This window comes from Eutrema salsugineum, unplaced genomic scaffold (assembly GCF_000478725.1).
Source record: "Eutrema salsugineum unplaced genomic scaffold, Eutsalg1_0 scaffold_8, whole genome shotgun sequence".
Classification (NCBI taxonomy): Eukaryota; Viridiplantae; Streptophyta; class Magnoliopsida; order Brassicales; family Brassicaceae; genus Eutrema; species Eutrema salsugineum.
The window spans coordinates 10,381,771-10,408,032 of NW_006256414.1; the positions used below are offsets into that span (position 1 = coordinate 10,381,771).

Below are 26,262 nucleotides of genomic sequence, written 5' to 3' on the forward strand. Positions count from 1 at the left end.
ACGTGGCAAGTGAGGTGCACGACGTGGGCAGACGAGGATACACGTGTTAGTGAATAAGGTCGGATTTGGTAAACGGTGAATCGGTGATCCGTGTGACAGGGACAAAAACAATTTCTCCTTCATATTCTTAGAGATATTTTCGTTAAAAGAGAGATAAGATTTAGAAGATTTTATTAATTCTATTCTTTTAAAAATTTGTGGATTTACTACCGTTTTCACAAATTTGTACCAGAAACAGATATCTTCTGCATTTGCCACAAAAAAAAATTCGTCAACTGAGATCAAAATCTAAAACTTAAAAATAGTACGTATACGACTCTATTTTCACTAAACATTTACATCAATGTTTTAGATTTTTTTTGTTAAAAAGTCTTACATCAATGTTTTAGATGTTAGGCATAGACAGACAATTTTTAATAACCCCAATATATATTGTGCCCAAGTTTGGTAGTATATATAAAAATATCTGTTTTAATAAATCCCCCAGTGTTTTTTTTCTAAAATATATAAAATGCGTATTAAAAAGCTCAAATATGGACTATCAAAAAGGAAACTTGATCGGATAAATGTGCCTTAATTTGAAATTTCCCAATTGTGCTTGTTGTTGTGCATGCATGACAGGTGACATGGATACGCATGCATACACGTCGTCTTTTGGCAAAACGAAGCCTTCTCTCTGCCAAGTGTTTGCGACTTTAACGAATCTTATCAAGAAAAGAGTAATTTTAATTTCAAACCTCAAGATGTTATAAGCAAAATGGTACATTCCCAACACAAGTTATTCTCTTTGCTTTTGCCTTCGGTCCTAGACAAGCTTTTATTACCAGAAAAATAAGAATAGAAAACATATATTGTGTGTAGCGGAATGATCTTTATTACCAAGATGTCTCTGATCTCGTTCTGCATCATTCATCTTCTCATATTCTTCTTGATTTCCACCTACGTTATCTGCAATCGTACGCTCTCTACCTCTCTCTTAGTGTTATAACATTATGTATATATATATATATATACATAGAAACTCGTCTTAAAATGAATATTCACTTGTTACAAAAAAAACATTTAATTTACACGTACGTATTTGAATCTATCAGTTTCTATATTATGAGATATATAACATATGTTTCCCCCCTGGATTAAAGATATTAGCTATTTCTAGTGGATCTTGGTATATATAAATAACGTATTATTACATTTCTTGTGGTCGGTGGCCATTAGCTTCGAGTCTATAATATTTGTGTTAAATTTTCTAATCCCATTAGCATGATTATTTATATAGTTAGTTACCATACTTAACTGTTTTACTTAATATTTTCAATTTTTTTTTATACTAGCGGATGCAAAATTTTTTTTAATGTACGGCTGCTATTTAATTACATCTTTTTGCTTCCTTTTGACATTAGTAGATGCAATCTCACTGAGAGATCTTTTTCGCTGTCTTTGTAATGTTTTAGAGGAGGAAGATAATCTTCTTCAAGGTCTAAATAGCTACCGAACTGCTCAAAGAGTTCCACCTTTCGCAAAGAACGATAAAGCTGATTGTGTGGCCGATGAGATAGCCGACAAGCTAGAAGATGAACCATGCACAAACCACACCACAGCCAGCACAGTTACTCCTGGATCAGTCCCTCCACGGTTATCAAACTACCAAGAAATTCTCTCCGAGTGCAAGGTCGACGCAAACAGTACCCGTGATGCGTTGATCTTACCGGTTTGTATCCCTAACCGGGTTCCTACTCTGGCTCTAACTAACTACACCCATACTGGTTATGCTCAGTACCTGAATGATTCGAGGTATGTTGGGGCTGGTGTTGGGTCGGAGAAAGAGTGGATGGTTGTTGTGTTGACCACGAGTACTCCTGGTGGAAGCTTTGCGAGTGGTGAAGCGATATCAGCAAGAGCTACGGCTGGGTTAGCTATGATGGGGTTGTTGTTTAGTTGCATTTTGGTGTTGTGAGCTGATGATGTTTCTGTTTTGTACTTCTGTGTGAAGTTTTTTTTTTTGTGTGTATTTTGTATGTTTTTTTTTTGTAACGGGACACCAGAATGACGGGACAAGAAAAAAAAAAACCAAGTTTAGTCCAAGTTTAGAGATTTTATCCAACTTTAGAGGTTTGATCCAAGTATAGAAATTTGATACACGTTTAGAAATTTAATCCACGTTTAGAAATTTAAACCAAATATGAAACCTGATTATCAAATTTGGTTTGGGAGTGAGTGGAAGTTTTAAAATTTTTTTTTGACAAATTAATTGGCAAATATGCTCAAGAAAGCAATTTCATGAGAACAAGTGTGCGTCGGTCTTTACCCTTTTGGCAAAAAAAAAAAAACAGTGTGCGTGGGTCTGGTAAGAAACACAAGTTATCATGTTGAACTTTTTTTCGAAATTAATGCGCAAGGACAAAGGTTTATAATTTCTTGCTAAATGGAAAAATTAATTACATAAGGACTGGGCTCTCTTCACTCTCTCTGAATCTTTGAGAGAGAGAGAGCGATGTCTTTTTTTGTTTTCCGACCAAGATCGGATCTGATATTTCGGCTATTTTTTATGGTTCTATATAATACCCTCCTCGATTTTGTTCTTAATACCCTCCTCGATTTTGTTTTTTGTTGATCTATCAGTCGGCGTATTTCAGCTAGTTGGTGAGGGGTTAATCGTCAACCAAGGATATCGACTGAGATGGTTCCGATTTAAGTGAACGTCCACAGCCTCGCTGCGAGCCTTCAGGCCAAAAGGAGGAGCTCGACTAAGGATCACCAGCCTTTTCATAACCTCTAATGTGGTTGAATTTGATGGTGGTGGAGAAGTGGTGGCTTCACTGCTTTATGAGAAGCTAGCCTCTCACTGTTCCATCTGTCATGGCTTTAACCATGCAGATGCAGACTGTCAAGCTGTAAAAGACAGAAAAAAATTCTTCACAGAAAGTTGATCTACCTATTTCAAGAAATAAAGATCCTAATGACAGCAAGATATCAAACAGAAGCAAAGAGGATGCAAGCTACCTGTCTGGGTCAAGACATGGTTATGACTCATACCACTCTAATGCAAGATCAAGCTCATCCCGTTCTCAACACCACCATAGAAGACCATCTCACCTCGGGATACTAATCACAGGACTCAGTACCAAAAACCTTACCGTCACTCAGTACCAAATGACAGTCACTCTAGATCATCTTTCAACTTGAACCAAAGAAGAGCTGCTCTTCCTCCTCCCCCAATATCTGTTTATCAAGGATCAGAGAGGCATATCAGATCCCCTATTCAATCTATTTGGGTAGAAAACGTCAGGCATGAAGGAGGTTTAAGAAATATTGGTTCAACATCACATGAAGGATCAGGCTCTTCAAGGCCTAGAAGACCGCCTCTTGACAAAGATCCTTCTCCTCCGCATAAGCTGTTACCAAAGGAAGCAATGTAGGAAGCATTAGGAGAATTAAGGGATGTTATGATCCAATATACAAATTGTGTGGCTCCTTGGAAAGCGCTGCACATAAAGAAAGAACAATACTTGTTGAAGAGAAAGGCCAATTCGAGGAAACTGCAGCTTAAATGGTTAGAGCTTCCCTGGCTCTTCAACCTGCTAGAGAGCCTTCTCCCTCTCCCTAATCCCAAGACAGAGTACCTGCAAGCTTAAAAATGGGTCATATCTGTGAAGCTTTCTCAGTAGAAGCTAGGCCAAAGGAGAGGTCCAATGTAGAAAAAAGAAAGCCGGGTAGACCCTTCTAAGAAAACAGCTCAGGGATATACCTCTCCTTTACCTGGAGCCTCGTCTCATAAGAGGAAAGTCCTAAATTCTCAACTATCACCGAGAAAGAAACAGAGCTCCATTATTTATTAGGCCTGCATTTAACTCTAACAAATCATCAAAGGCAACAAAAAAATAACCCATTGATACGTATTTTGACCATTTTTATGAATTTTTAACTCTGTTTTTAATGGTTTTCAAAGTTTTTTCAATATTTAAGAGTTTCAAAAGACTTTTCAAGAAACTTGGGCAAAAGATATGCAATTTGGAACAAATGAGTAATTTTGGATAAATGCAAACGGCAGAAGTATGGCAAGCGATGAAGACCTTATCACCGTCTGACCACCCCCAAAATGTGAGACAACATAGAGGATACAAACAGATTTTTAATTCACTTGGTTTGGAAACAATCCAACGGTTAGATCTTCAGATACTCCCGATGCAGTAAAGACAGAAAATGCAGTCTCGAAAGGAGGACACGAGCTGGGACTGCGGCCAAGCTATATTTCCCCACGGATAGGAGCACCGCTACCGCGGCTAGACAACGTTCACTTCCCAGACGACCTAATTAAAGCCCAAGTCGATTCTCTTTATTATTTTGTGAAGTCCTAAGTGTCCAATACAACTCCAGAAGCTATAAATACTCCCTTTAGGTCATTCTAAAGGAGAGAGACGACAGATTTAGAGAGAGAGATTTTCGTGTGAAACCCTAGGGAGGCCGCCGTCTTCGAAGAGGAGCCGCCGAGGAGAGCGTCATCGCACCTCCATATGCAACTCTGCTCTTCGTTCTTCTTCCCTGTTTTCTTTAATTTGAGCAACTTTAAATACTCTATGATGCTTTGTTACAATATGTTTGAGTAGTTTCCCAGTTGGGTTTAAAGGGATTTTTCAAAGGGAATTTTGTGTGTCTTATCTATGAATCGATAGATTTCGGATTTATAATCTTCTAGATGTTCTTCGTTTACCTTTAATTTTACTGTGTGATTCTCTGCTGGCCACTTAGAAGCCGATCTAGATATGATTTGTTGCGAAAGCTTTCATTGATTGTCTGACCTAGGGTGAAACGAGCAATGATTCTGTAGGAGTGGAAACCTACCAATAGATGAGTTGTGAATGTTGATGAGTCTTGTTCAAACTATTGAATCTACTCCCTTCCAGGATCAGAGTGGGAACATACATGGTCAGGATTGCGAGAGATAGTTGTTTAGTGCTGCGAAAGTAAGCTATTCATACTTCCGAGCCTCGAGTTCTAGAACATTCATAGTTGATTACATTTATCATTTACTTAATTTTGACATAGGTTTAGTCCATGAATCCCTGCGATATCTTTGAGCCCAGCATTTGTTTTCCATTGTTTACAACCTTCGATTTTATTTGCTTTTTACCTGCTTTCACTTGCTTTCATTTTTAATTGCTTTCTACTTGCTTTCTAATTTATATTTAGTGACAACCCAAAACCAAAACCTAATCTGTTTAGTTCTAATCTGATTTGAGCATTAGCGTGAATTCGTACTGAAACAACTAAGTGTATGTGGATCGATACTCTAAGTACATTACATCGCACTTCTGTGGACTTGCAAACATTTAGGGGTTATAAATTTAAAACCTGAAGCTTAGTAAAAACGACAACACCCCGCTTTTGCAGCAATCAAGTTTTTGGCGCCGTTGCCGGGGACTTTGATTTGTTTCGTTGCGAATCTCAGCTTAAATCCATTACAACACTTGTTTACTTTTACTTTTTCTTTTGAATTTTGCAGGTTACTCGACAATGGGAGACAGCGAACGTATTCCCGGAACTCTCGGTGATCCGCCATATCGTGTGGATGGTGACCCAAGCGACGATGACCTGAGTATGAAGAGCTTGACAATCCGATCAATGATGATGAGGAGCTAATCGGATCAGCAAAACATGAAGATGATGATGAACTAATAGGAAGTTTCGATTCACTCGGAAAGTTTTTGGGAGATTGAAGAGCTATTCAACCAGCCTTACCAGAGGATGGTTAAACCTAAATAAAGGTACCATATATCAACTTAGTTAAACAAAATCAATTCTATGGTTATTCATCCGAACACCCGATGGACCATATCGAGTCGTTCGAAGAATTATGTGCAACCATTATGTCAAATGGGGATTACCATAAGTGTATTCTTTTCTCATTCTCTTTGAGAGACAACATCAGAAAGTGGCTAAAATCTTTGCAAACCTGCGTCAATAAAAACGTGGAAAGAGTGTAGAGCGGCTTTTCTAAATCGCTTTTATTCTAGAACTTGTTCCAATCTCTTAAGGAACAAGATAACAACTTTTGAACAAAAAAAGATGAAGATCTTTATGATGCTTGGGAAAGAATTAGAGAGTACCAGAGAGATTGTCCACGCCACGGATATTGCAACGAATACCTGATGGGTATTTCTAATCGAGGCGTAACTCAAGAATTGCAACATTCTTTCGACACCACAAGTAATGGAGACTTCTCTACTAGATCTGTAGAAGATGCTCGTGTTTTCATCAACAATCTGGCAGGAAGTATCTGTAACCAAGTAATCTTTGGCAAGTCTGCACTTCCTGAGAACAAAGAAGAGATCTCAGAAGTTATGAAGTGTCTCCATCAAATAATGAGTCAACTTGGATTGCAACAACCAATCAAGGCACAAAATATGTGTAACTTTGATGGTTGGAACAACCCAATGGATTTTTATAATCAAGAGATGATTCTCTTCTTTCTTTTTCTAAGAGTAAACAAGACCATTTTATCTCTTGTATCTCCCAAAGAATTGGACGACTCCGAGCTAATGGGAACTCTGGCAAGAATCGATCGAGCTTTCTCTACTCTCTCGAGGGAGAAATGACATTTCTTGTTGTTTTTCTAGGCGGCCAAAGCGTCTCGAAGAGCAATCAGGTCAGTGGAGTACAGCGGAAGAACGTCGCGAACTGCAAAATAAAATTAACAAGGTCACAATAAGTATAAAACAACAAAAAGATACAAGCCGTTCGGCTACCAAGTGGTCCCCTAGTGGTTTTGGTCAGGTTGACGAAGTCATCGCCAACTGATGACTCGTTGACAAGAACATATAAAAACTGATCGTCCCAGTAACTATCCTTGCTTGGAAATTTGTGAATGACCCTCCGGTCGCTTTATTAGAAATATATAATCTCTTTCTCCCGAAGCTTTGTGAATCTCCAGAAAGTTGAGTAGATAGTCCAGTTTGATGTCAATTAGGCATTTGAAACCCTGAACTAAGATCCCTATCATGTGCCATAGTCCTCTCGGCATAATCTGCCCAATGGAAATTATGTGTTTACAAAGGTATTAAAAGATCACCTCGGGAATCGGGATCCATAGAAAGCACAGGTCAGAAAAACTCTCATACAAGGTAAAATGGTTTGGAGGCGGATTATGAGTATGGTCGTTCGGGCTTGGCAGAATTTAACCGCCTCGGAAATCCCAAAGCGGATCCATAGTGCTGCAAGAGACTCCTCGGACAAAAGAGTCGATCCAGGAGGATCGGGCTTTTATTTCTTTTTTCACCAAGCTCTGGTTGCGCTGAAGTAGAAGCGCCTCAACTCGCTATGAAATGCTGTAATTCAAGTTTCAGTTCCAACTCTCCGGCTTTCATCTTGGCAGTGTCAACCGATTCCTCCCTACGAACAGCGGGTCCATGAGAAGAACTGGTCGAAGCATGCACCTCGTCGTCCCTAGGAAGAGAGTTGTGATGATGGTTCAAAGAAACCGACGCCTCATCACTCAGAGAGCGCGCCTTGTAATGAAGTAAAGTATCCAACGAACTGCTGGAACGGCCCGTTATAATTTTACGTTTGGTACAGATAATACAGAACGGCTCGTCTAGAAACTGCTGCCGGCTTCTTGAATTTTTTTTTCCTGAAAAAGGATCATGAAATCACCGCAATGAATCAATGGCGTGACGATGATGACTAAACCCTTAGCTAGAACAAAAATAAAGAAGAGAGAAATTAGAGAGAAGGGAGAGCTACCTTTGTGAAATTTTGAAGATCTGAAGTTAGAGGAGAAGTGAAGAGGGAGCATCGTATATATAGAGTTTTCGCGGTGCGTGAAGTCTGCAAAACCTCAAGAAATAACAGAAAATCCAAGCAGAAGCGCGTGAAACACGTAACGGTCACTTTTTTTTTACTACGCCCAATAACGAACTGCGTCGGTGTCACGCACCCCAGCATAACTTCTTTAAACGCGCCCCTGCATAAACTATTTCAAACGCGCCTTGGCATTTAGCTCTCTTAAACACGCTTCGGCGTAAGTTCTGAACGAATGCTGAGACGTTTAGCTCTCTTGAACACGCCTTGACATTAAGTTCCGAATGAACACCATGGCGTTTAGCTCTCTAGAACACGCCTCGGCATTAAATTCCAAACAAACGACTTGGCGTTTAGCTCTCCCGAACATGCTTCAACGTTCGACCTTCTCGAACATGCCTCGGCGTTGAACATTCAAGTAAGCGCCTCGGCACTGATCTTTAAACATGCCTCAGCATCTATTTTCAAGCAAATGACTCGGCATTATTCTTCTTGAAAACACTTCAGCTCTAACCACTGGACAAACACCTTGGTCTTATCTAGTCCACCGGGCTGACCTTATCTTTCGACACAGCTCGCTGTGAACGAGGCAAAGCCGTTCATCGTCCATGGCTCGGCTCGGAAAGATATCTTTAACAGCTAACCTCGATCCAATAATTTTGATCTCGCCATCTTCGTCTCCAAAGCTGACGAGTTGGGGGGGGGGCAAACTGTTGGGGTCGGATTCCACCTTTCGAGCCTAACTCCTAAAAATTGGCTAAGTATCAGAAATAGGCTTCACCAAACCTGGTCTTAGTAAGCAAACTGGGCCCAGCAAGGGTTTTTGTCCAAATATGCCGAGCGAATTAAAATAACCAAAGCAAAACAGGATTTGGTTCAGTTCTGCTGAGCCATGTCAAGCAGAAGTAGGCCAAACCGCACCAAGAGAGGATGTGGGCCGAGCCACACCAATAGAAAGTGTGGGTCGAGCTGTATCAGAGGAGGATTGGCCTGAGCCGGGTCATATTAATTGGACCGAGCCTAAGCCTAGTCAAATCATGTGGGTTGAGCGTAGGACTAAGAAAGTCGAATCGTGAAGATGCGAAGCCAATCGAAGCAAGTGCAATATCCTCGTTTAGGTAAAAGTCTAAGGCGGCCGCCGCGCTAAGAGATAAGAAAATTTTCTGAGTATCTTTCCGAAATTCTTGGTTAAGCGGTTTATAAAACTTGTATAAATAGTCGATGTATTTTGCTCATTATGGATCTTGGAGCAACGCAGAAACTAAAAACTTTTCTATTGCAATCTTGTGTTCGATAAAACCTACAAACTTCAGATCCTTCTTTGACTTCTTTACAAATTTTGAATGTGTGAGTTTTGGCTCACACATACAATTTTATTCATGTTTAATTTATTATTTATTTTTTCTTCTTCTTATCTTCTTTTTTTCTCTTCTGCCAAACGTTTCCTTTCCCACAACTTCTTCTAATTCATATGAATCTCCAATCATTCAGCGATATAGAAACTCCAATCTTTCTCTGTGATAGAATCTCAGATATCTCATGATAGAGCAATGAAAAACTCGTTTCTCCATCCCCAGCATCTCTGGATTCAATTTTACGTTAGCCAATCTCATATCCTGCAAGCAGATAAACGAAGAATTTGAAGCTCTATATATTTCTCCAGCTTTGATTTCACATGAGTTAATCAACAGTCTGATTTTATGGAGGCTTTCTGTTGTTGCTTTAGGCAGAGATCGCTGTAGCCGTTGGAGCAGAGATTCATTATTGACAAGCTTTCGAATAAACCACAATTGTCCAGATCTCTTTCTGTTGCCGATGGTTATTCTTTTTTCTTCGCCATAATTTATTAAACGAAAATATATTGTGAAAACCTCTTAATCTAGTGGTTAGATTAACTAATACTTCTTTCCCAAGAGGTCCGGGTTTCAATTATCGAAAGATACAATTCTGCAGTTATTAATGAATGCAAACTTATAAAAAAATTTTCACCGTACCTTTCCTTGTAGTTTCACACTACGTGGATTCTTTTGAAACGATGTCGTGCAAGGATAATCGTTTGTTGTGGTCCCAATCTGCGTTAATTTTTATAAAATAGATACATTTGCAAGTTGAAAAATTCTTTATAAAAAGTATTTCACATGATAACAAACCAAAAAATACGTTTATTATTAAGGGAAAAACTCTTATCTTATAGTTTCCATAAGCAGTGTATATATACATTACATAACTAATGTATCAGAAACCCTAATGGGTCATGAGACATTAACCTGATGGTTAATGGGCCGGTTACTAGAAGTCCATTTGTTTATAACACTCCCCCCTTGGACAAGGTAACCGTGCCTGTCACAAAACCGGGATCTCTATAATGCGCTGGGGAACGTTGCCTCATTAAAACCTTACCAGGAAAACCCAGTGGGAAAAACCATGGTGAAGGAAAAAGAGTACAACACGCATTACTCCCCCTGGTTTAGGCATCATTGTAGATCTCTAAGTCTACGCATTCCTATCTGATGAATGAGCTTCCGGAGTGTAGAAGTCGGTAATGATTTAGTGAATAGATCGGCTGAATTTTCGCTTGATCGGACTTGCTGAACCTTGACCTGACCATCCTTCTGTAGCTCATGAGTGAAGAAGAATTTGGGCAGAATATGCTTCGTCCGGTCACCTTTGATGTAGCCGTCCTTGAGTTGAGCGATACAAGCTGCATTGTCTTCATACATCACCGTAGGTTCCTTATCTTCGTCCATACCACAATCTGATCGGATATGCTGAGTCATGGACCGCAACCAAACACACTCTCTACTAGCTTCGTGAATGGCCAAGATTTCTGCATGGTTGGATGAGGTAGCGGCAATAGTCTGCTTCATGGATCTCCAAGATATGGCTGTTCCTCCATGCGTGAAAACATAACCGGTTTGAGACCGGGCACAGTGCGGATCTGACAAATATCCTGCATCAGCAAAACCAACTAGACCATCCTTGTTATGGTTAGAATAAAATAATCCCAAGTCCTTAGTACCTTGAAGGTATCTAAGGATGTGCTTAATACCGTTCCAGTGCCTTTGAGTTGGACACGAACTAAAGCGAGCTAAGAGGCTCACGGCAAAGCAGATGTCTGGTCTAGTGTGACTAGCCAAGTACATTAATGCTCCTATGGCACTGAGGTATGGCATTTCAGGACCGAGGATTTCTTCATCGTCCTTCTTTGGACCGAATGGATCACTATCCAATCCAAGGCTCCTCACAACCATTGGGCTGGTCAATGGTTGGGCCTGGTCCATATTGAATCTCTTGAGTACCTTTTCAGTGTATGCCAATTGATGCACAAGGATTCCGTCATTGACGTACTCAAGTTGTAATCCCAAACAGAATTTAGTTTTGCCTAGGTCTTTCATTTCAAACTCTGCTTTTAAGCATTCAACTGTTTGGGCGATTTCACCAGATGTTCCGAGGATGTTCAAGTCATCCACGTATACTGCTATGATTACAAATCTTTTGTTTTGATATTTTCTGATGAAGATGCATGGACTGATCGGATCGTTTTCGTAGCCTTCTCTGATGAGATATTCGCTTAACCGGTTATACCACATACGTCCGCTTTGTTTCAGTCCATATAAGGATTTGTTCAGCCTAATGCAGTGTTTATCACAAGATGCATGCTTATCTTTGAGCTCAATAACATCTGGTAATCTCATATAGATTTTTCACTGTCCAGTGGTCCATAAAGATATGCGGTTACAACATCCATTAACCGCAAATCTAAGTTTTCTCTTATGGCCAGACTTATGAGGAATCGAAATGTAGTTGCATCCACCACTGGAGAATAAGTCTCCTCATAATCGATTTCGGGTCTCTGTGAGAATCCTTGTGCTACAAGGCGTGCCTTGTATCTAACGACTTCGCCGAGTTCGTTTCTTTTACGCACAAAGACCCATTTGTTTCCCACTGGTTTAACATCGAATGGTGTCCTTAAGATCGGACCAAACACATTCCGTTTCTTTAAACTATTCAACTCCACGTTTATGGCTTCTTTCCATTTCAGCCAATCTGATCTACGAGTGCACTCAATTATAGACGTGGGTTCTAGATCCTCTTGGGTGTGCGCAATCTCAAGTGCTACCTTGTATGCAAAAGTTTCATTCATGTCGACATCTTTTCTGTTCCATAGAGAACCGAATATGATATAATTGATTGAGATCTCATTATTATCAATCCCTTCAGAACCTTGAGTTTTGGCGTCCCAAACCTCTTGAGATGGTTCGATAGGGTAAGTATCAGCTGAGGCTGTATCCGTGTTCTCTTGAATCCCGGTTTCAATCATTGCACCTTTCTTTGATTTCCGGGGATTCTTATCTTTGGAACCTGGTGCATTACAAGCTGGTATGTACGATTTGGTAACTTTGTTCGGGTCAGCAAAGGAATCTGGCAATTGATTAGCTAGCTTTTGTAAATGTATAATTCTTTGGACCTCTGAATCACATTCTAGAGTCCGAGGATCTTGCCATTGTGTGGATGTTTGATTCCATGAAAGTTCTTTTACCAGCTTGTCTGTCTCACCACCTAATCTAGGATATACCGATTCATCAAATCGACAATCTGCATATCTGGCTTTAAACAGATCTCCTGTAGTTGGCTCGAGATATTTTATGATGGTGGGAGAATCAAAACCAACATATATTCCCATCCTCCTTTGAGGTCCCATTTTAGTCCTCTGTGGTGGTGCAATGGGTACATAGACTGAACACCCAAATGTTTTAATATAGGAGACGTCTGGCTCATGACCCGTTAGCAATTGGGATGGTGAATATTTGTGCTCACTAGATGGTCGTATGCGTATTAGTTCAGCGGCATGTAAGACTGCGTGTCCCCAAGCTGAGACCGGGAGTTGTGACCTCATGAGTAATGGTCTAGCAACCCATTGAATTCGTTTAATGAAGGATTCAGCTAATCCATTTTGTGTATGGACATGTGGAACGGGATGTTCAACACTTACCCCCATGGACATACAATATTCATTAAACGCTTGAGAAGTGAATTCACCAGCATTATCAAGACGTATAGTCTTTAATGGGAAGTCTGGAAAATGGGCTCGTAATCTGATGATTTGGGCCAATAACCTAGCAAAAGCCTGGTTCCTAGAAGAGAGCAGACAGACATGCGACCAGCGGGTCGATGCGTCAATGAGGACCATGAAATATCTGAATGTCCCACAAGGTGGGTGAATTGGTCCACATATGTCTCCTTGGATTCTTTCCAGAAAGTTCAAGGTCTCTTTAGACACTTTGACTGGTGAAGGTCGGGTAATCAGTTTCCCTTGTGAGCAAGCTGTGCACTTGAGGTGCTGAGGGAAAATACCATTTGGTTTAAGGCTGTGCCCTTTAGAATTCTGGACTAATTTACACATCATGTTCGCACCGGGATGACCCAGGCGATCATGCCAAATAGTGTAATCTAAAAACCGTGCTTTGATAGCAGCATTAGCCTCAATCATACTGACTTTAGCATGGTAAATGCCAGTAGATACGGCGGGTATAGTTTCAAAAACTTGTTTATGTCCATTTATCATTTTAGTGATAATTAAAAACTCTTTGTTTCCTTCATCATGAGTTTCGATATGGAAACCATTCAATCTTATGTCTTTGAAACTCAATAGGTTTCTCTTAGAACTGGGTGAGTATAAGGCATCAGAGATGTCTAGATATGTGCCATTTGATAACAACACATTAGCTTGGCCATGGCCCTCTATTAGGCTCGAACTACCCGCTATAGTGCTAATGTTTGCGGTTTTGATTACTAAATTTATGAAGTAATTCTTGTCTTTTAGAATGGTGTGGCTCGATCCACTATCCACAATGATATCCATATTGTCTTGCATATCTTTATTAAACAAGAATTATAATTCAATAACATGCAAAAATGAGATGTAAATAAAACATTACTCCATAAATTAAAATGTAAAAGCAAAAGGTCTTAAAAATCCAAACTAAAGACAATAAATCCCAAAAAACAAAAGATAAAAGTTTAAGGAGTAATGAAAAACAAATTCAGATTTTTGAGATCAATCAAGGAGGTCGGAGAGCTCATAATCCATGCCATCAATCTTATCATCCTTTGAGTCATCTTCATTGACTTGATGAACCAGGTTAGCCTCATGATTATCTTTCCCATACTTCTGGTAGAGCTCAGCAAGATATTTAAGAGTACGGCAGATCTTGACCCAATGATTAGTCATTCCGCATCTTGAGCAAGGAGTTGGTCTAGATGAACTGCCTCTTTGGGTCGGTTTGTTGATACCACGACCCTTACCCTGACCAAAACTGAGGTTAGGTCGGTTATCTTGGTTCGGTCTACCGCGTCCTCTGCCGCGCAGTCCATGTCCATTTCCACGTCCACGTCCACGATCTGAGGATCTGTTACGTTGGACGAAGTTGGACTCTTTTCTGGTTCCTTCTGGCAATGGGGCTGATCCTGGAGGCCGCATGGCACTGTTTCTCAACAGAAGCTGATTGTTCTTCTCAGCAAGCAGTAAGCAAGATATCAAATCCTCATAGGTGCTATGATTCATGGCACGGTATTGTTGTTGGAGAACAACATTGGGAGTGCCAAAAGTAGAGAATGTTTTCTCTAGCATATCCTTATCAGTGACCTCCTCGCCACATAGTTTTATGAGTGCAACTATCCGAAAGAGTTCGGAATTGAATTCTTCGACGGATTTGAAATCTTCGAACCGTAGGTTCTTCCAGTCGAACTTGGCTTGGGGTAGTATGACCGTTTTCTGATGGTCATATCGCTTTTTCAGTGCCACCCAAAGTTCGAGTGGATCCTCAAGAGTGAGGTATTGTTGCTTGAGAGACTCAGCGAGGTGATGGCGGATAATAAATATCGCCGAGTACCGTTCTGTTTGAGTCGCGGTGTTGGGATCTTTGATGCATTCACCCAGATTTTTTGAGTTGAGGTAGATCTTGGTGTCAAGGGCCCATTTGAGGTAGTTATCTCCGGAGACAGTGAGTGCCTCATATTCGACCTTCTGAATGTTTGACATCTGAAACATATAATAATTTATGTTAAATAATCAATAGTATGAGACTATGATCATTGGAATAAGGGATTTAAGGTATTCTTGTGAAAACTTTCCATTTCAGGAAACTTGCTATTTTAGGAAACTTGCTATATAAGGGAACTCTAAAATCGAACCTTAGGGTTTATAACCTAGCCGGTTTACTAGTGTTTCCAAATTTAGCTCTAATAGATAAACATTGGTTTTTTTTTTTTTTTTTTTTTTTAAGGGTTTAGGGTTTAGGCAATCTAGAGATTGATTTTGGAAACTAATTTGAAATTAACCGATTAAGCTTAAACCGATCGAATTGATCGATTAAACAACAAAACCGGTTAAATTAGATTTAATTTTGGAAACCGGTTATTAGGGTTATTAATCGGTTAAGGGATTAAACTAAACGGATTTGCTAGGGTTTAATTTTTATTAGGAAAAACCGATCGGTTTAAACTTAAACCCTATCGATTTAGGATTAGAATTTATCGGTTTATAAACGGTTTTGGTGGATCGATTGGTTTAGAGTTTAAGGGGTCGATTGGTTTAGGATTTAGGAGCTTGCATGGACCGGTTTTAGGGTTTTCAAGGATCGGATCTAAGATAAATAACCGATCAGTTTAGGATTTAAACCGATCGATCTCGGTTTAACGATAGACAAACCAAAACGATTTTAGATCTAGGGTTTTGCAAAGATTTAGGTTTCGGTTGCAAGGAATTTTAGTGTTTGGTTTAGATGATGCTAGGACCGATCGGTATAGGTTTTATATGATAAAGCCGATTAGGAAAAATAAAACCAATTAGGGTTTTGACAAGAAGAAAGAGGATCGGTTTGGTTATGGTTTTAAAAACGAAAAAGACGATGAAGAAACCAAATCCATATTAGGGTTTTCAAAAAAAAAACCAAAACTTTGATTAGGATCTATAGTTTTAGATAATACCTTTTCGCCAAATGGATTTCTGACCGGCTTATGATCTGGGAGCTAAATACCACAGATATCTACTGGAAACTCCTGAGAATGATGGCCAGAAGGGAGGACGAACAGCTGCTACAATGGAGGAACCACCGCTTGGAAAGAATCACCCGCTAAGGTGGGACAGCGCCGATTGTTTTGAGTCTTGAGGGCGCGTCTAGTGTCGGATTGAGGAGCGGTTTTCACCACTAGATTCTTCTCTTCCAGGGCTTCAACATGATATGTAGATCGCCTTCTAACGCCTTGTATTTTGAGAGATATGATCGTTTGAAGTTGAGCTTCGTGCTGATAACGTATTAAGGAAAAAACTCTTATCTTATGGTTTCCATAAGCAGTATATATATACATTATATAACTAATGTATCAGAAACCCTAATGGGCCATGAGACATTAACCTGATGGTTAATGGGTCAGTTACTAGAAGTCTATTTATTTATAACATTTATATATATTATTATTTTATTGAATTATTCAAATCAGAACAATATTTTTATTATTTAATCCCTTTTAACAATTTTTTTTTTATCACTTTTAACAATTCGTAAATCGATGAAACAGTTATTTGGAATATACATATGAAAAAATTGTATAAGTTATGGTGTGCCAATTTATATATAACACGTATATATAAATTATTATTATTCTCCAATTGAATTGATATGTAATGTAATGTAGTATCCGTTATATAACTTTTTTATGCATAAATACTCCATTATAATAACCAAATAATTAATCAGTTCTTTTTAATGTTGTTTTATAAAATGTACAATAGTACATATGAAAATGTTGTTTTTTAAATATGTATTACCATAAGTGCTAGATTGATTGTAATTTTTTTTAGAAACTATTTTTGTCTAGATACAAGAGAAAATTTAAACAGAAATTTGTGAGAATGACACCTAGGCAAAACGGCGTCCATATTCTTTCTGTTTAGTGTATAGAAGATGATTAAGCTAAAAAAAAAACTTAACCAAGATTACTCTATATACTGAACCAGCTCAACTAACAACAAAACCAGTTTAACTAAACCAACATACCTCTAATATCCTCGATTATAATTTTTGTTTTTTTGTGTCTTAAGGTCAATTTGCATCATATTAAAAAAGCCTTGGGTTTTAATTCGGCGCCACATTTTTAGTTGGGGTTTTTAAGTGAAACGGAAGGTTTTTCTTGGGGGGTTTCTTTTGCATTTTTTCCCAAAGACTTAGCTGTCTTTACAAAAAGACATAAACTAATCAACAATCGTTCTAATGGCAACGCAGATGTTTAGCTTACAAGGAAAATAAAATACTTGGATGTTTCAGTCCTCGTAGTATACCTTCTTCACTACGCCCTCAAGAACACCATCTGCCCCAAAATTACCGTTGAAGTCGTCACTGCTCACAGGGCCAGGAAGCTGGAAAGAGATGGTGAAGTGGCCCGGTGGACATAAGTTCTGTGTTAGCATCTTGAAAACCTGATTGTGTTTGCAGACTGTCTTTTCCCCCGTCGTTGTTGCTCCCTTTATCAGAATTTTACCGTCTGGTTCTATTTCGCAGCTGAAATCCTCTGTATGTATTAAACATGTCAGATTCAGCAGGTAAAAGCACAAGATACAAAGGTTAAGAACTCATCTCATGAACGCATATGAGCCAAGTGCAGAGGTAATAATGTAGAACCGAGACAAAGATAAGGAAAGGATGGAGACTTACTTTCATCTCTTGAAACACCAGGCAGTGAAACACGAAAATAGTATGAGTCATCGGATTCAGCAATATCCACCAAACCTATCGTTGGTCCAATCTTCCCCATGGCTGCACTACCCGTGAGAGCAACTCCGGTTTTTGTTTGAGCGATAAAGTTATTAAACTCTGCACTTGATTCAGAAGGCAGAAATATCATTGCTGGACCTCCTACTTTCTCTGCGTTTTCATTCACTTTGTTACTCGACATAGATGTATGACCAGTTGATGGACCAATGTAAGGCAAACTGTTCAGCGGAGCCACTTCAAGAATGTGTGGGTTCCTCGTGTTTTCTGGAAAACTGTTGTTTGCTCTCACCCCATTTTGAGCACTTGAAGACCTGAAGCACAATAAAACCTTTTAATCATCATACACTCGGATTTGCTATAAAACAGAATCACTTGCGAAGCTACATATATACATCGATTTGAAACAGCAGCAACTTTTATTGAATAAACAAAACGCTGAATCTTGAAATAATTATAAGACTATTAAACCGAGAATTTTCAACCAGAAGTAACTAGAATCAATAAGAGAGCAAAATATTGAGCTATATAGGTTAATTAGAATTGAAAGCAATGGCAATGGTTTCAACCAGTAGACAAACTAAGTCTTTATCCATACAAGCAATGTAGGTACACACATGACTTGAAACTTGAAAGCATAAACGAAAAATCTTCCCTCATCTACTTTTCTAAATGCTAAATCTGAACGCTCTGACGAAATCCATCCGGAAAATTAAACCTTCTTATGCTTTAATGACCTCAAATTAGGGCAACGAAGAGCCAATCTTTCAGTATATGGTCTTCCCTGAAGTTTTGAAACAAGGGTTTTGCCAAGAAACGAAACATCAAACACGAAATTTTGTAAATATCGTAGTTTGTGCATAGACTTCTCTTTAAGTTTAGAATCAGAGCAAGCTTGTTGAAATTCCAGTTTTGGAGGCTGTTGGGCAAAAATTTATTTCATCAAAGCTTAAAGCTTTCAACCGACAAAATCAACTCAAGAAAGTGGAACTTTTTCCCAATGATACAGACTAATTTCAAAAATCAGTGCAAAAGAACAAAACCCCTTGCGAAATTCACAAACCTTCCGGTAATTACACACATGAGCGGAAACAAAATTGAGGCTTATTCTTAAGTAAATCACACAATCTACCTCATTGGGATCTATTCAAAAAAAAAAAAAAAAAAAAATCTACCTCATCGGAGATGTTGTTCGGGAGTCGCCGGCTGAAACTTGCCGAGGAGCTTATTTGATATTGTTTTCCTTTTTTCTTTTCTGCGAGATCGAAAGAATCCAAATGAAAAGAAGTATAAGCACTTCGTCATCAAATCGTATTGTCTTTCTCAATTGGGCCTAAATAGTAAAGAATAAGATTATAATTATAACTAGCTAAATACCCACGCGCGTGGATTTTGTTTTGATGTTTTTTTTTTTGATACAATATAAAAATTATATTACCAATTTTTAATTTTAGACAGAATAAAGATAAGAAGTGAAAACCCCAAAAATTAAAAAAGAAAACAAACTACAACAAATGGAAACAACAACCTAAGCGGCTTAACAAACAACCGGAAATAGAACTAATGAAAGAGTCGAGCGAGGAGCAAACTACAGGAAGGAGAAGCTTTGTCGTCTAAATTACCCGTTGATGTTGCCACGAGAATCAAGATCCAGGCCCGTCCTCAATAACCTAGGAAATACAATGCCTACAGCTTCACCACACAATTAAAAAGACCCACTTCAAGATTAAAAAACACGCTGCTTTTGGGACCTCCAGTGGGTAGAATGTGGACCTCAAGTTTTGTGAAGGGCTCGACCCAGTCTAACGTAGGAAAAGCCCCAGTCTCGCCGGTTCTTTGAGGCGCATCGCGTAAGTCCTGATCGGCCTGCAAGATATGTGTAACTTCGGATTATGATATCTCCCAGATCAAGGCTTCAAATCGTTTGATTCCTAAGTGTTGCGGAAACTAGACTCATTCATCGTGATTCTTGAAGAAGACACCGAAGAATGAATCGCAGTGAAAGTCCTTCGTCTGACACGATCAAAGTATAGTTGTCGTCGGCTCCAAAGCATTTGTCCAAGTTTCTGTACACTGGCGAGGGTTCCTCCATGATCCTAGCTCCAAGTTGCTCCCAAAAGTTTCCAAATGACCTGAGAACACTCCAAAAATGCAGGACACTCTAGGATCAAATGCAATTTCTAAACAAAGATAGAACCAAAGACAGACTCTAATAAATCTAGCTAAATGTATGCATGAGACTCAATATTTGGACAAAAATGCAATCCTAAACATGACAAAATATGAGTATATCAATAGGCTCAGAGATTAGGTCGTGAATCTAACCTCATGCAGTATAAACAACTTAAAAGAGATGAGATCCAGGATATGGCATAGAAACTTAGAAATCCTAATCGATCATAGACTCCTATTGATGACTTTTTAGAAACTTGAATCTCTAAGACAAATCTGCATGATGCAGGAAATGATAACAGACATGAAAGAATGCATAAGATGGAATAGAAAAGCTAATTAGATAAACAGGAGAAAAAACAATGGTTCAGGGGAAGAATTCCTATCTCCATCGCCTAACCCTAGTAAAACAAAGTTTGGTGGCTCAAAAACTCATTACAGGAACACACACACCTGATTAGGACTGCTAAGAAATATATTAATAGGTCATAAGGTCTTCCAGGTCTCATTTAAGGCTTCTCTGCAGAGAAATGATGAAATGGGCTTTGATGTCGGGCCTTGTGGCTCGGCATAGGTCCACCGCGGGTGAGAGTCCTGCGGGGCAGGTAAAACACTTCTTTATCGCGGGTGAGAGTCTTCCGAGACTGGTGAATTTGGTCAACTTGCTTTTCACATAACTTTTGGTTGCACCGTTGGATTATCCTGATGTAAATTGCTATGGAAAGCTTGTTGTCTCCACTTGAATGTCTCTAAATTTGAGTTGGATCAGATGGTGAGAAGGTATTAAGTTGAGGCTGAACTTCTGACAGTCTGACTCTGAGTTAAAAATGTGGATTTCTTCCATTTTGACATCGTTTTCCGTAAGCTTCTAAAAGAGCCTTGAAACTACAAACATAGAGAAATCATAATAGAAGTTCTTAAAACTGATTAAAACCTTTGAAAAAGCATTTGAAATCAATGGTGAAAATGGGTACAAATACGGTATTATCAACTCCTCCAGACTTAAACTTTGTTTGTCCTCAAACAAAACAAGATCCAATCTAGAAAAATATCATCAACAGAAATCATAGGGATCCGAAACTCAAAAATATCAGTAACCATATTTCTAGACCTTAATTATGGGCAATGCATCAATCAGATCAAGTCTAAAAAATTCTCACCATACTACGAACATAACTAATCCGTTAATCTGTCATGCAAAAATCCACACACTTAGGACTAACTTCCAGTCAACTAGCTCTTAACATACATTAAAGGTTTTAGTGATTATCATCAAAAAGATATTAAACAAGGCATTCAAGGCTAGGTATTCAGGGGCTTTTCAATGGTGAGGTTTGATGTGTTTAGGGTTACCTTTTCTGGAGAGACATGATATTATGCAAAGCAGCAAGAGAGGATGGAACTGTTGATATCCACAGTTTCCAGTCACATTCTTCTTGCTTAAAGATTTATGATCTCCTTTCTTCAGGCTCTCTTTATAACTCCCCCAGGCTTGGATTTTTGTCCAGGTGGTGAAACCATAATTCCATATATATATACCTATAGTCTTTGCTCCAATGATTTTGGCTTAGAAGACCTTTTAGGCTTTTGGTTTCCTTTCTTTTCTTTCTTTTTCTCTTTTTTCTTTTTTTTTGTTTTTTTTTTTGTTTTTTTTTCGAAATGAGAAACTACTTTTTGACTTAGAGTCTTAGGGAGCACAAAAATTACCTTTAAGAGTGAGCTTTCTGAGGCATCATGAGGCTTGATAAGATTGCATGGTACATTTTCTTCCCGGTTTCATTCACTCCTTTTCTTGAGTGACTGAAAACTATGTTGTTCCACCCTCTCCGGCGTTTTTTTATAACACCGTATTTTGACCACTTTTATGGATCGTTTTGAAATACTTTCTCTATGTTTTTAATTGCTTTTAAGTACTTTTATTACGTTTTTCTAGTATTTGTAGTTCCAAGACTCTTTTCAGGTAACTTAGGGAAAAGCTTAACAAAATGGATAGAAAACCAGATTTCAGCTAAAAGTCAAACCGTCAGAAGTTCACCCCCGATTGAAGGCCTTCTACGTCTGATCCAGCTCAAATTTGGAGACCTTAAAGATGTAAGTATCAGCTTTCCAGCACACTTTACAGCTTGGCAATCCAACGGTTCAATCAAAAGATACGCGAAAAGCAAGATGTCCCGTAAACCAGCCGGCAAGCGTTTCCACCCGCGGCCAACAGACCAATCCCTGCTGTCACAACCATCCCGACCGCGGCCAGCCACCCATTTCCCGCGGTCACACTCATCCCGACCGCGACCAGCTAACTCCGACCCCGAAGGCCCATTTCTGAAGCCCATATCATTTTCCCAGCCTTGATTCCGGAACCCTAGACCCTAGAGATGTTTTGAGCACTATAAATACATGTTTTAGGAACCCTAATTCGGAGGCCCTCATATGTTCTTATTGTTTTAGAATACTTTTTAAGTTTTGGGTTTTAGGGAGAGAGAGATTTGTCTCTTGAACCCTTGTTCTTTCTTTTTCAATTTCGGTTTCTATTCTACTTTTAAATACTATGTTTTTGATTTCGTTCATCATGTCTGAGTAGTTTTATTGTTGGGACTAAGGGATTTTCGATGGGGATCTATATGTTCGATGAGGATTCCATGAGCTTTTGAGCCGAATCTTAGAACTTTTTCTTCTGAATTCGTTTTTACTGCATGAGAGTAGCGTCATGAACTACAATCTGATCCAGATGCTTGGTGACACGAAAGTGTTCATCCGGTGTCAGATCTAGTTTGGGAGAGCAAAACAAACATAGGAGTGGAAACCTACCTATGGGCGATTTGTGAATGCTGACGAGTCTTAAACATAATGCATCTCTTCTTTTCCAGGGCCAGAGTGGAAACCTACTGGTCAGGGTTGAGAGAGATAGTTGTCTATGATCACGACAGTGGCGTATTCATACGTCCGTGACTCCAGTTCGAAAATTTTAAGCTAAGATCTTATCAAATTTACTTTCTAGCAATGTTTTGAATCGTTCATACCCCTGAGAAAACTTCCCTGAACCCCAGCGCTTTCTTTCTTATAGATTTACACCGATTTTCATTCAAGCTTTAATCTAGTATATTTACTCTTTCAATCGATTTTCATTCAAGCAATTAAGTTATCCGTTTTTCTCATTTTTACTCGTTTTCATTAAGTTTAGTTATTAGATCATTTTAATTCCCATAGTTTCTTTTTAGATTTCGTTTTTATGTTTTAAACACACCAAAACCCTTACAAAACTCGCCTGGTTCTAGACTTCCTTACTTTATATTTCTTTCGAAGGCTTTTGCAGGAAAGATCCTCCTTCCCTGTGGATTCGATCCCTAAGTACTACAATCGATCAGCTGTGCACTTGCGGCTATTGATTTCATTTAGGGTAAAACTTGACAACCCTCACGACACACCAACATCAAGTTTTTGGCGCCGTTGCCGGGGAAGGCACGCGTTTTCTTTTCCGCAAAACCCTAAGAAAGGTTGGTAAATCGACTCTAGAACCCCCTTTTCTGCATATTTCCATTTTTCGGTTATTTTGTTTCCATTTTAGAAGATATGGATCCTATAAATCGAAATCCACACTATGAGGAAGGTTTCTATAACACTCCTCAAGCCACCAGACATAGAGAAGAACACCAAGCCCGAGATCTTAGCTACATGGATCGATACAGCCAGCCAAACCACACATACCACCGTCGCAGAGAGCCTATTCGACGCCGGGAAGATCCTTATGGTCCACCTCCCCCCTACTTCGAGCCACACACCTATAATCCTCCACCGCAGAACCCTAATCAGCAAGAGGACAACTTGAGGATCAGCAGACGTTTGGGACGCCTCGAAGGAATGATAAACATGTTCCTTGATCAGCAGATTCTCACCGAAAACACCTTGCTCAAGAGAATTGGTTCAATCTCTGAAGAGTTCAACAGAAAATTCGATGATATGGCCAATCATGTTCGAGTTCTGGAAGAGCAAACCCACAAGGACGCTCAAACACTAGCTGGGATGATCCACCAAGTCGCAACAGATCAGACAAAATAAGGGTATGACATCATACAGAACTCAAGTGATATTGTCGAATCGAAGCAGGAGATTAAAGAAGTCAGGGAATCCGCCTCCTGGTATAGAGAGAAGACAGACGAAGAGTTGCAGGAGATCGAGCACAGGCTGAACAAACTCGAGCTCAAAGCACGGGAGATCGATGCAAGAATGGAACAGATGCCCAACATTGAGAAAGTTGAGAGATTTTCTAAGAAATCTCCCAAAAATCCTGATGAAGATGCCCAACAACGCCCTGGTATGAGTTCATATGATGCTGGTCTACCCAATAAAGAAGCTGGAGAAGTTCGTGTCAAGTACACGAAGGAAGAAACCGACTATGAGCAAGTTATATCCGGAGCCGCGGGTCCGAGCATCCTGACCGCGGCCAAGGCTCCTTTTCCCGCGGTCGCGACGCCTCTGAACGCGGGAGTTGGTTGTTCAGATCCACCTCCGGGATTTGAGAGAAAAATAATACATCTTATGTCCTAACTTCAACCTCTAGCACCTAAAAAAGCAACTCAGGGAGAAGAAAACCAAGTTTCAGATGAAGAAACAGATTGGTAGGAATCATTACCTTGTATGATGGCAAGGGAATGTGTTGAAGATTCAGCTGACTCTTCAATCCAAGAAGACCCGATATGCCGCAAGATAAAGATGCCATACACCGATTCAATCATTGAATACGACGCTGCAGCTTTCTTTTGTGAATCCTATTCTGCATTTGAAACACCAGCCAACACCTACAGAGAAAGGCAAGTTCGAATTCTCCATAAGGTCAAGACTACAAGTCAGTTTCTTATCTCTTGTTCTATTAGAGGAGAAATGTTTAAAAACGTGCTTTGTGATTCTGGAGCTTGTCTTAACATGATTTCCAAGGCAATTGCTTTGAGACTTGGTATCAAACACCTGCGCAGGACTAGAGCAAAGATTAGTTTAGCTGATGATTCCAATGCAACACCTCAAGGAATAGCTCATGAGATTCCTCTGAGAATAGGAGATTGCATAGTGCCTGTCGACTTCTACATTGTCGAGACAAGAAACGCAACATATCCAGTGATTCTCGGATGGTCTTTTCTAGCAACTTCCAGAGCTACAATGGACTGGCCAAACCGGAGGATTTCATTTGCTAATATCGACAAAGATGTCTTCACAGAAGCTGTCCCATACAACAGAAAAGCAGGAAAACGTTCTGCAACAGAAGAGTTTGAAGAAAAACTTTGGAGTGACGAAGAACCTGCTAGGCAAAGCAAGGAGATGCCGAAAAAGACTTGTCTCAGGACAAGGTCTTCTTCATTGGACTAAGCCACGTCCAACACCAAAAGTCGAGCTAAACGACTTAAAACAGAAGCGCTTAATGGGAGGCAACCCATTTAGGTATTGTTTTCTTTAGGATTTTTCTTTCTTTTTCTATTGATCTTTTTCTTTTTCTTAGTTTCAGGTGTTTCTTATAAAAAAAAAAGCCAAAAATCCTAGGTGATCAACTCCAAAGAAAAGGCTAGAGAAGCGGCGAGATTGAGAGCAGGAGGTAACGATGCGGCGATGGAATGATTATGGTGGATAGCGGATCGATCGATGGAATGATTTTGGTGGGTTGCGATCGGATAGATGATGATGATCGATGCGAAGAGAGGCGATGGTGGCGAGATGAGTATGGAAGTGATGAAATCGATTAGATGATAAGTGAAGATCTTCTTGTAAGTGTAAACTCGAAAAAACCAAAAAGAAGGATGGTCCCTGACTGCTCGGCCTGGCAAGAACCAAGGAGAAGCAGGAACAGGCCGCGACATAAGCCCCCACGGTCGCAGATGTTCTGACCGCGAGAAACACCCCTTCGACCGCGGCCTCGTCTTCCTGACCGCGGCCGAGCACCGGTTTGCCGCGGTCGTGTGGCTCCTGACCGCGGAAAATGGTCGTTGAGATCAAATCCGACCCCAAACCACCCACTTCACCTCATTCCACCTCACCAATCCCCACTCCACCTCATTCATCACTTTCCACCACCTTCATCACCACCTATCACCTTCCCAAACCTCTTCGAATGAATCCGGTTCATCTCCACCAGCATCCTGGATCCAAGTAAGTTCTCTTTGGCTTTACCAATTCGATTATCTATGCATTTTTCTCATCCAATCTCGACTTGTTTCACACTGAGGACAGTGTGATTTAAGTCTGGGGGAGGATTTCATCCCTTTCTAACTATTTTTCTTTCATGAGTCTTGCATTATCTACATTTTTTGCATTTTCCTTAATGTTTTTCAAAATTGGTTTTGAAAAAAAAATACATTTTTAAAGGGAATGGTGAACATGAATCAATGATAGTTGACTGTGTACTTTTAGACTGTTCCTAGTGACATGCTCATTCATGATTTAGGACTAGACTAGGCGGTGGCTAAGCACATTTGAAACGAAGTACCCTAGAGGAATTTGAATGATTTCGATTTCGACCAAAATAAGAAAGCTTACATACATT

General features: G+C 39.6%; 4 protein-coding genes and 1 non-coding gene across 5 annotated transcripts in view; 1 reads left to right on the plus strand and 4 right to left on the minus strand.

Moving 5' to 3' along the window:
* Nucleotides 1-742: 742 nt before the first annotated feature.
* Nucleotides 743-2,082, plus strand: LOC18009748 (uncharacterized GPI-anchored protein At3g06035). The gene is made up of 2 exons (XM_006392416.2): nucleotides 743-956; nucleotides 1,455-2,082. Exons 1-2 carry the CDS (start codon nucleotides 866-868, stop codon nucleotides 1,955-1,957), a joined length of 594 nt encoding a protein of 197 aa, XP_006392478.1. The 5' UTR covers nucleotides 743-865; the 3' UTR covers nucleotides 1,958-2,082.
* A 3,944-nt stretch (nucleotides 2,083-6,026) lies between these two features.
* Nucleotides 6,027-6,133, minus strand: LOC112082405. Its single transcript, XR_002897077.1, has one exon. It is a non-coding gene; the product is annotated as a small nucleolar RNA R71 (small nucleolar RNA).
* A 7,722-nt stretch (nucleotides 6,134-13,855) lies between these two features.
* Nucleotides 13,856-14,839, minus strand: LOC112088821. Its single transcript, XM_024159058.1, has one exon. The coding sequence runs from the start codon at nucleotides 14,837-14,839 to the stop codon at nucleotides 13,856-13,858; it is 984 nt and encodes a 327-aa protein (XP_024014826.1).
* A 2,144-nt stretch (nucleotides 14,840-16,983) lies between these two features.
* LOC18009586 (alpha-crystallin domain-containing protein 22.3) lies at nucleotides 16,984-18,873 on the minus strand. The gene is made up of 3 exons (XM_024148032.1): nucleotides 18,743-18,873; nucleotides 17,511-17,881; nucleotides 16,984-17,367 (listed from the first exon to the last, which is right to left on the minus strand). Exons 1-3 carry the CDS (start codon nucleotides 18,745-18,747, stop codon nucleotides 17,120-17,122), a joined length of 624 nt encoding a protein of 207 aa, XP_024003800.1. The 5' UTR covers nucleotides 18,748-18,873; the 3' UTR covers nucleotides 16,984-17,119.
* Nucleotides 18,874-19,369: 496 nt separating this feature from the next.
* LOC112088823 (uncharacterized protein At4g04775-like) overlaps nucleotides 19,370-26,262 on the minus strand; it is a 7,572-nt gene continuing 679 nt past the window's right edge. The window contains exon 4 of the mRNA XM_024159060.1: nucleotides 19,370-19,433. Coding sequence (XP_024014828.1) covers nucleotides 19,370-19,433 — 64 coding nt within the window. The remainder of the gene's footprint in view (nucleotides 19,434-26,262) is intronic.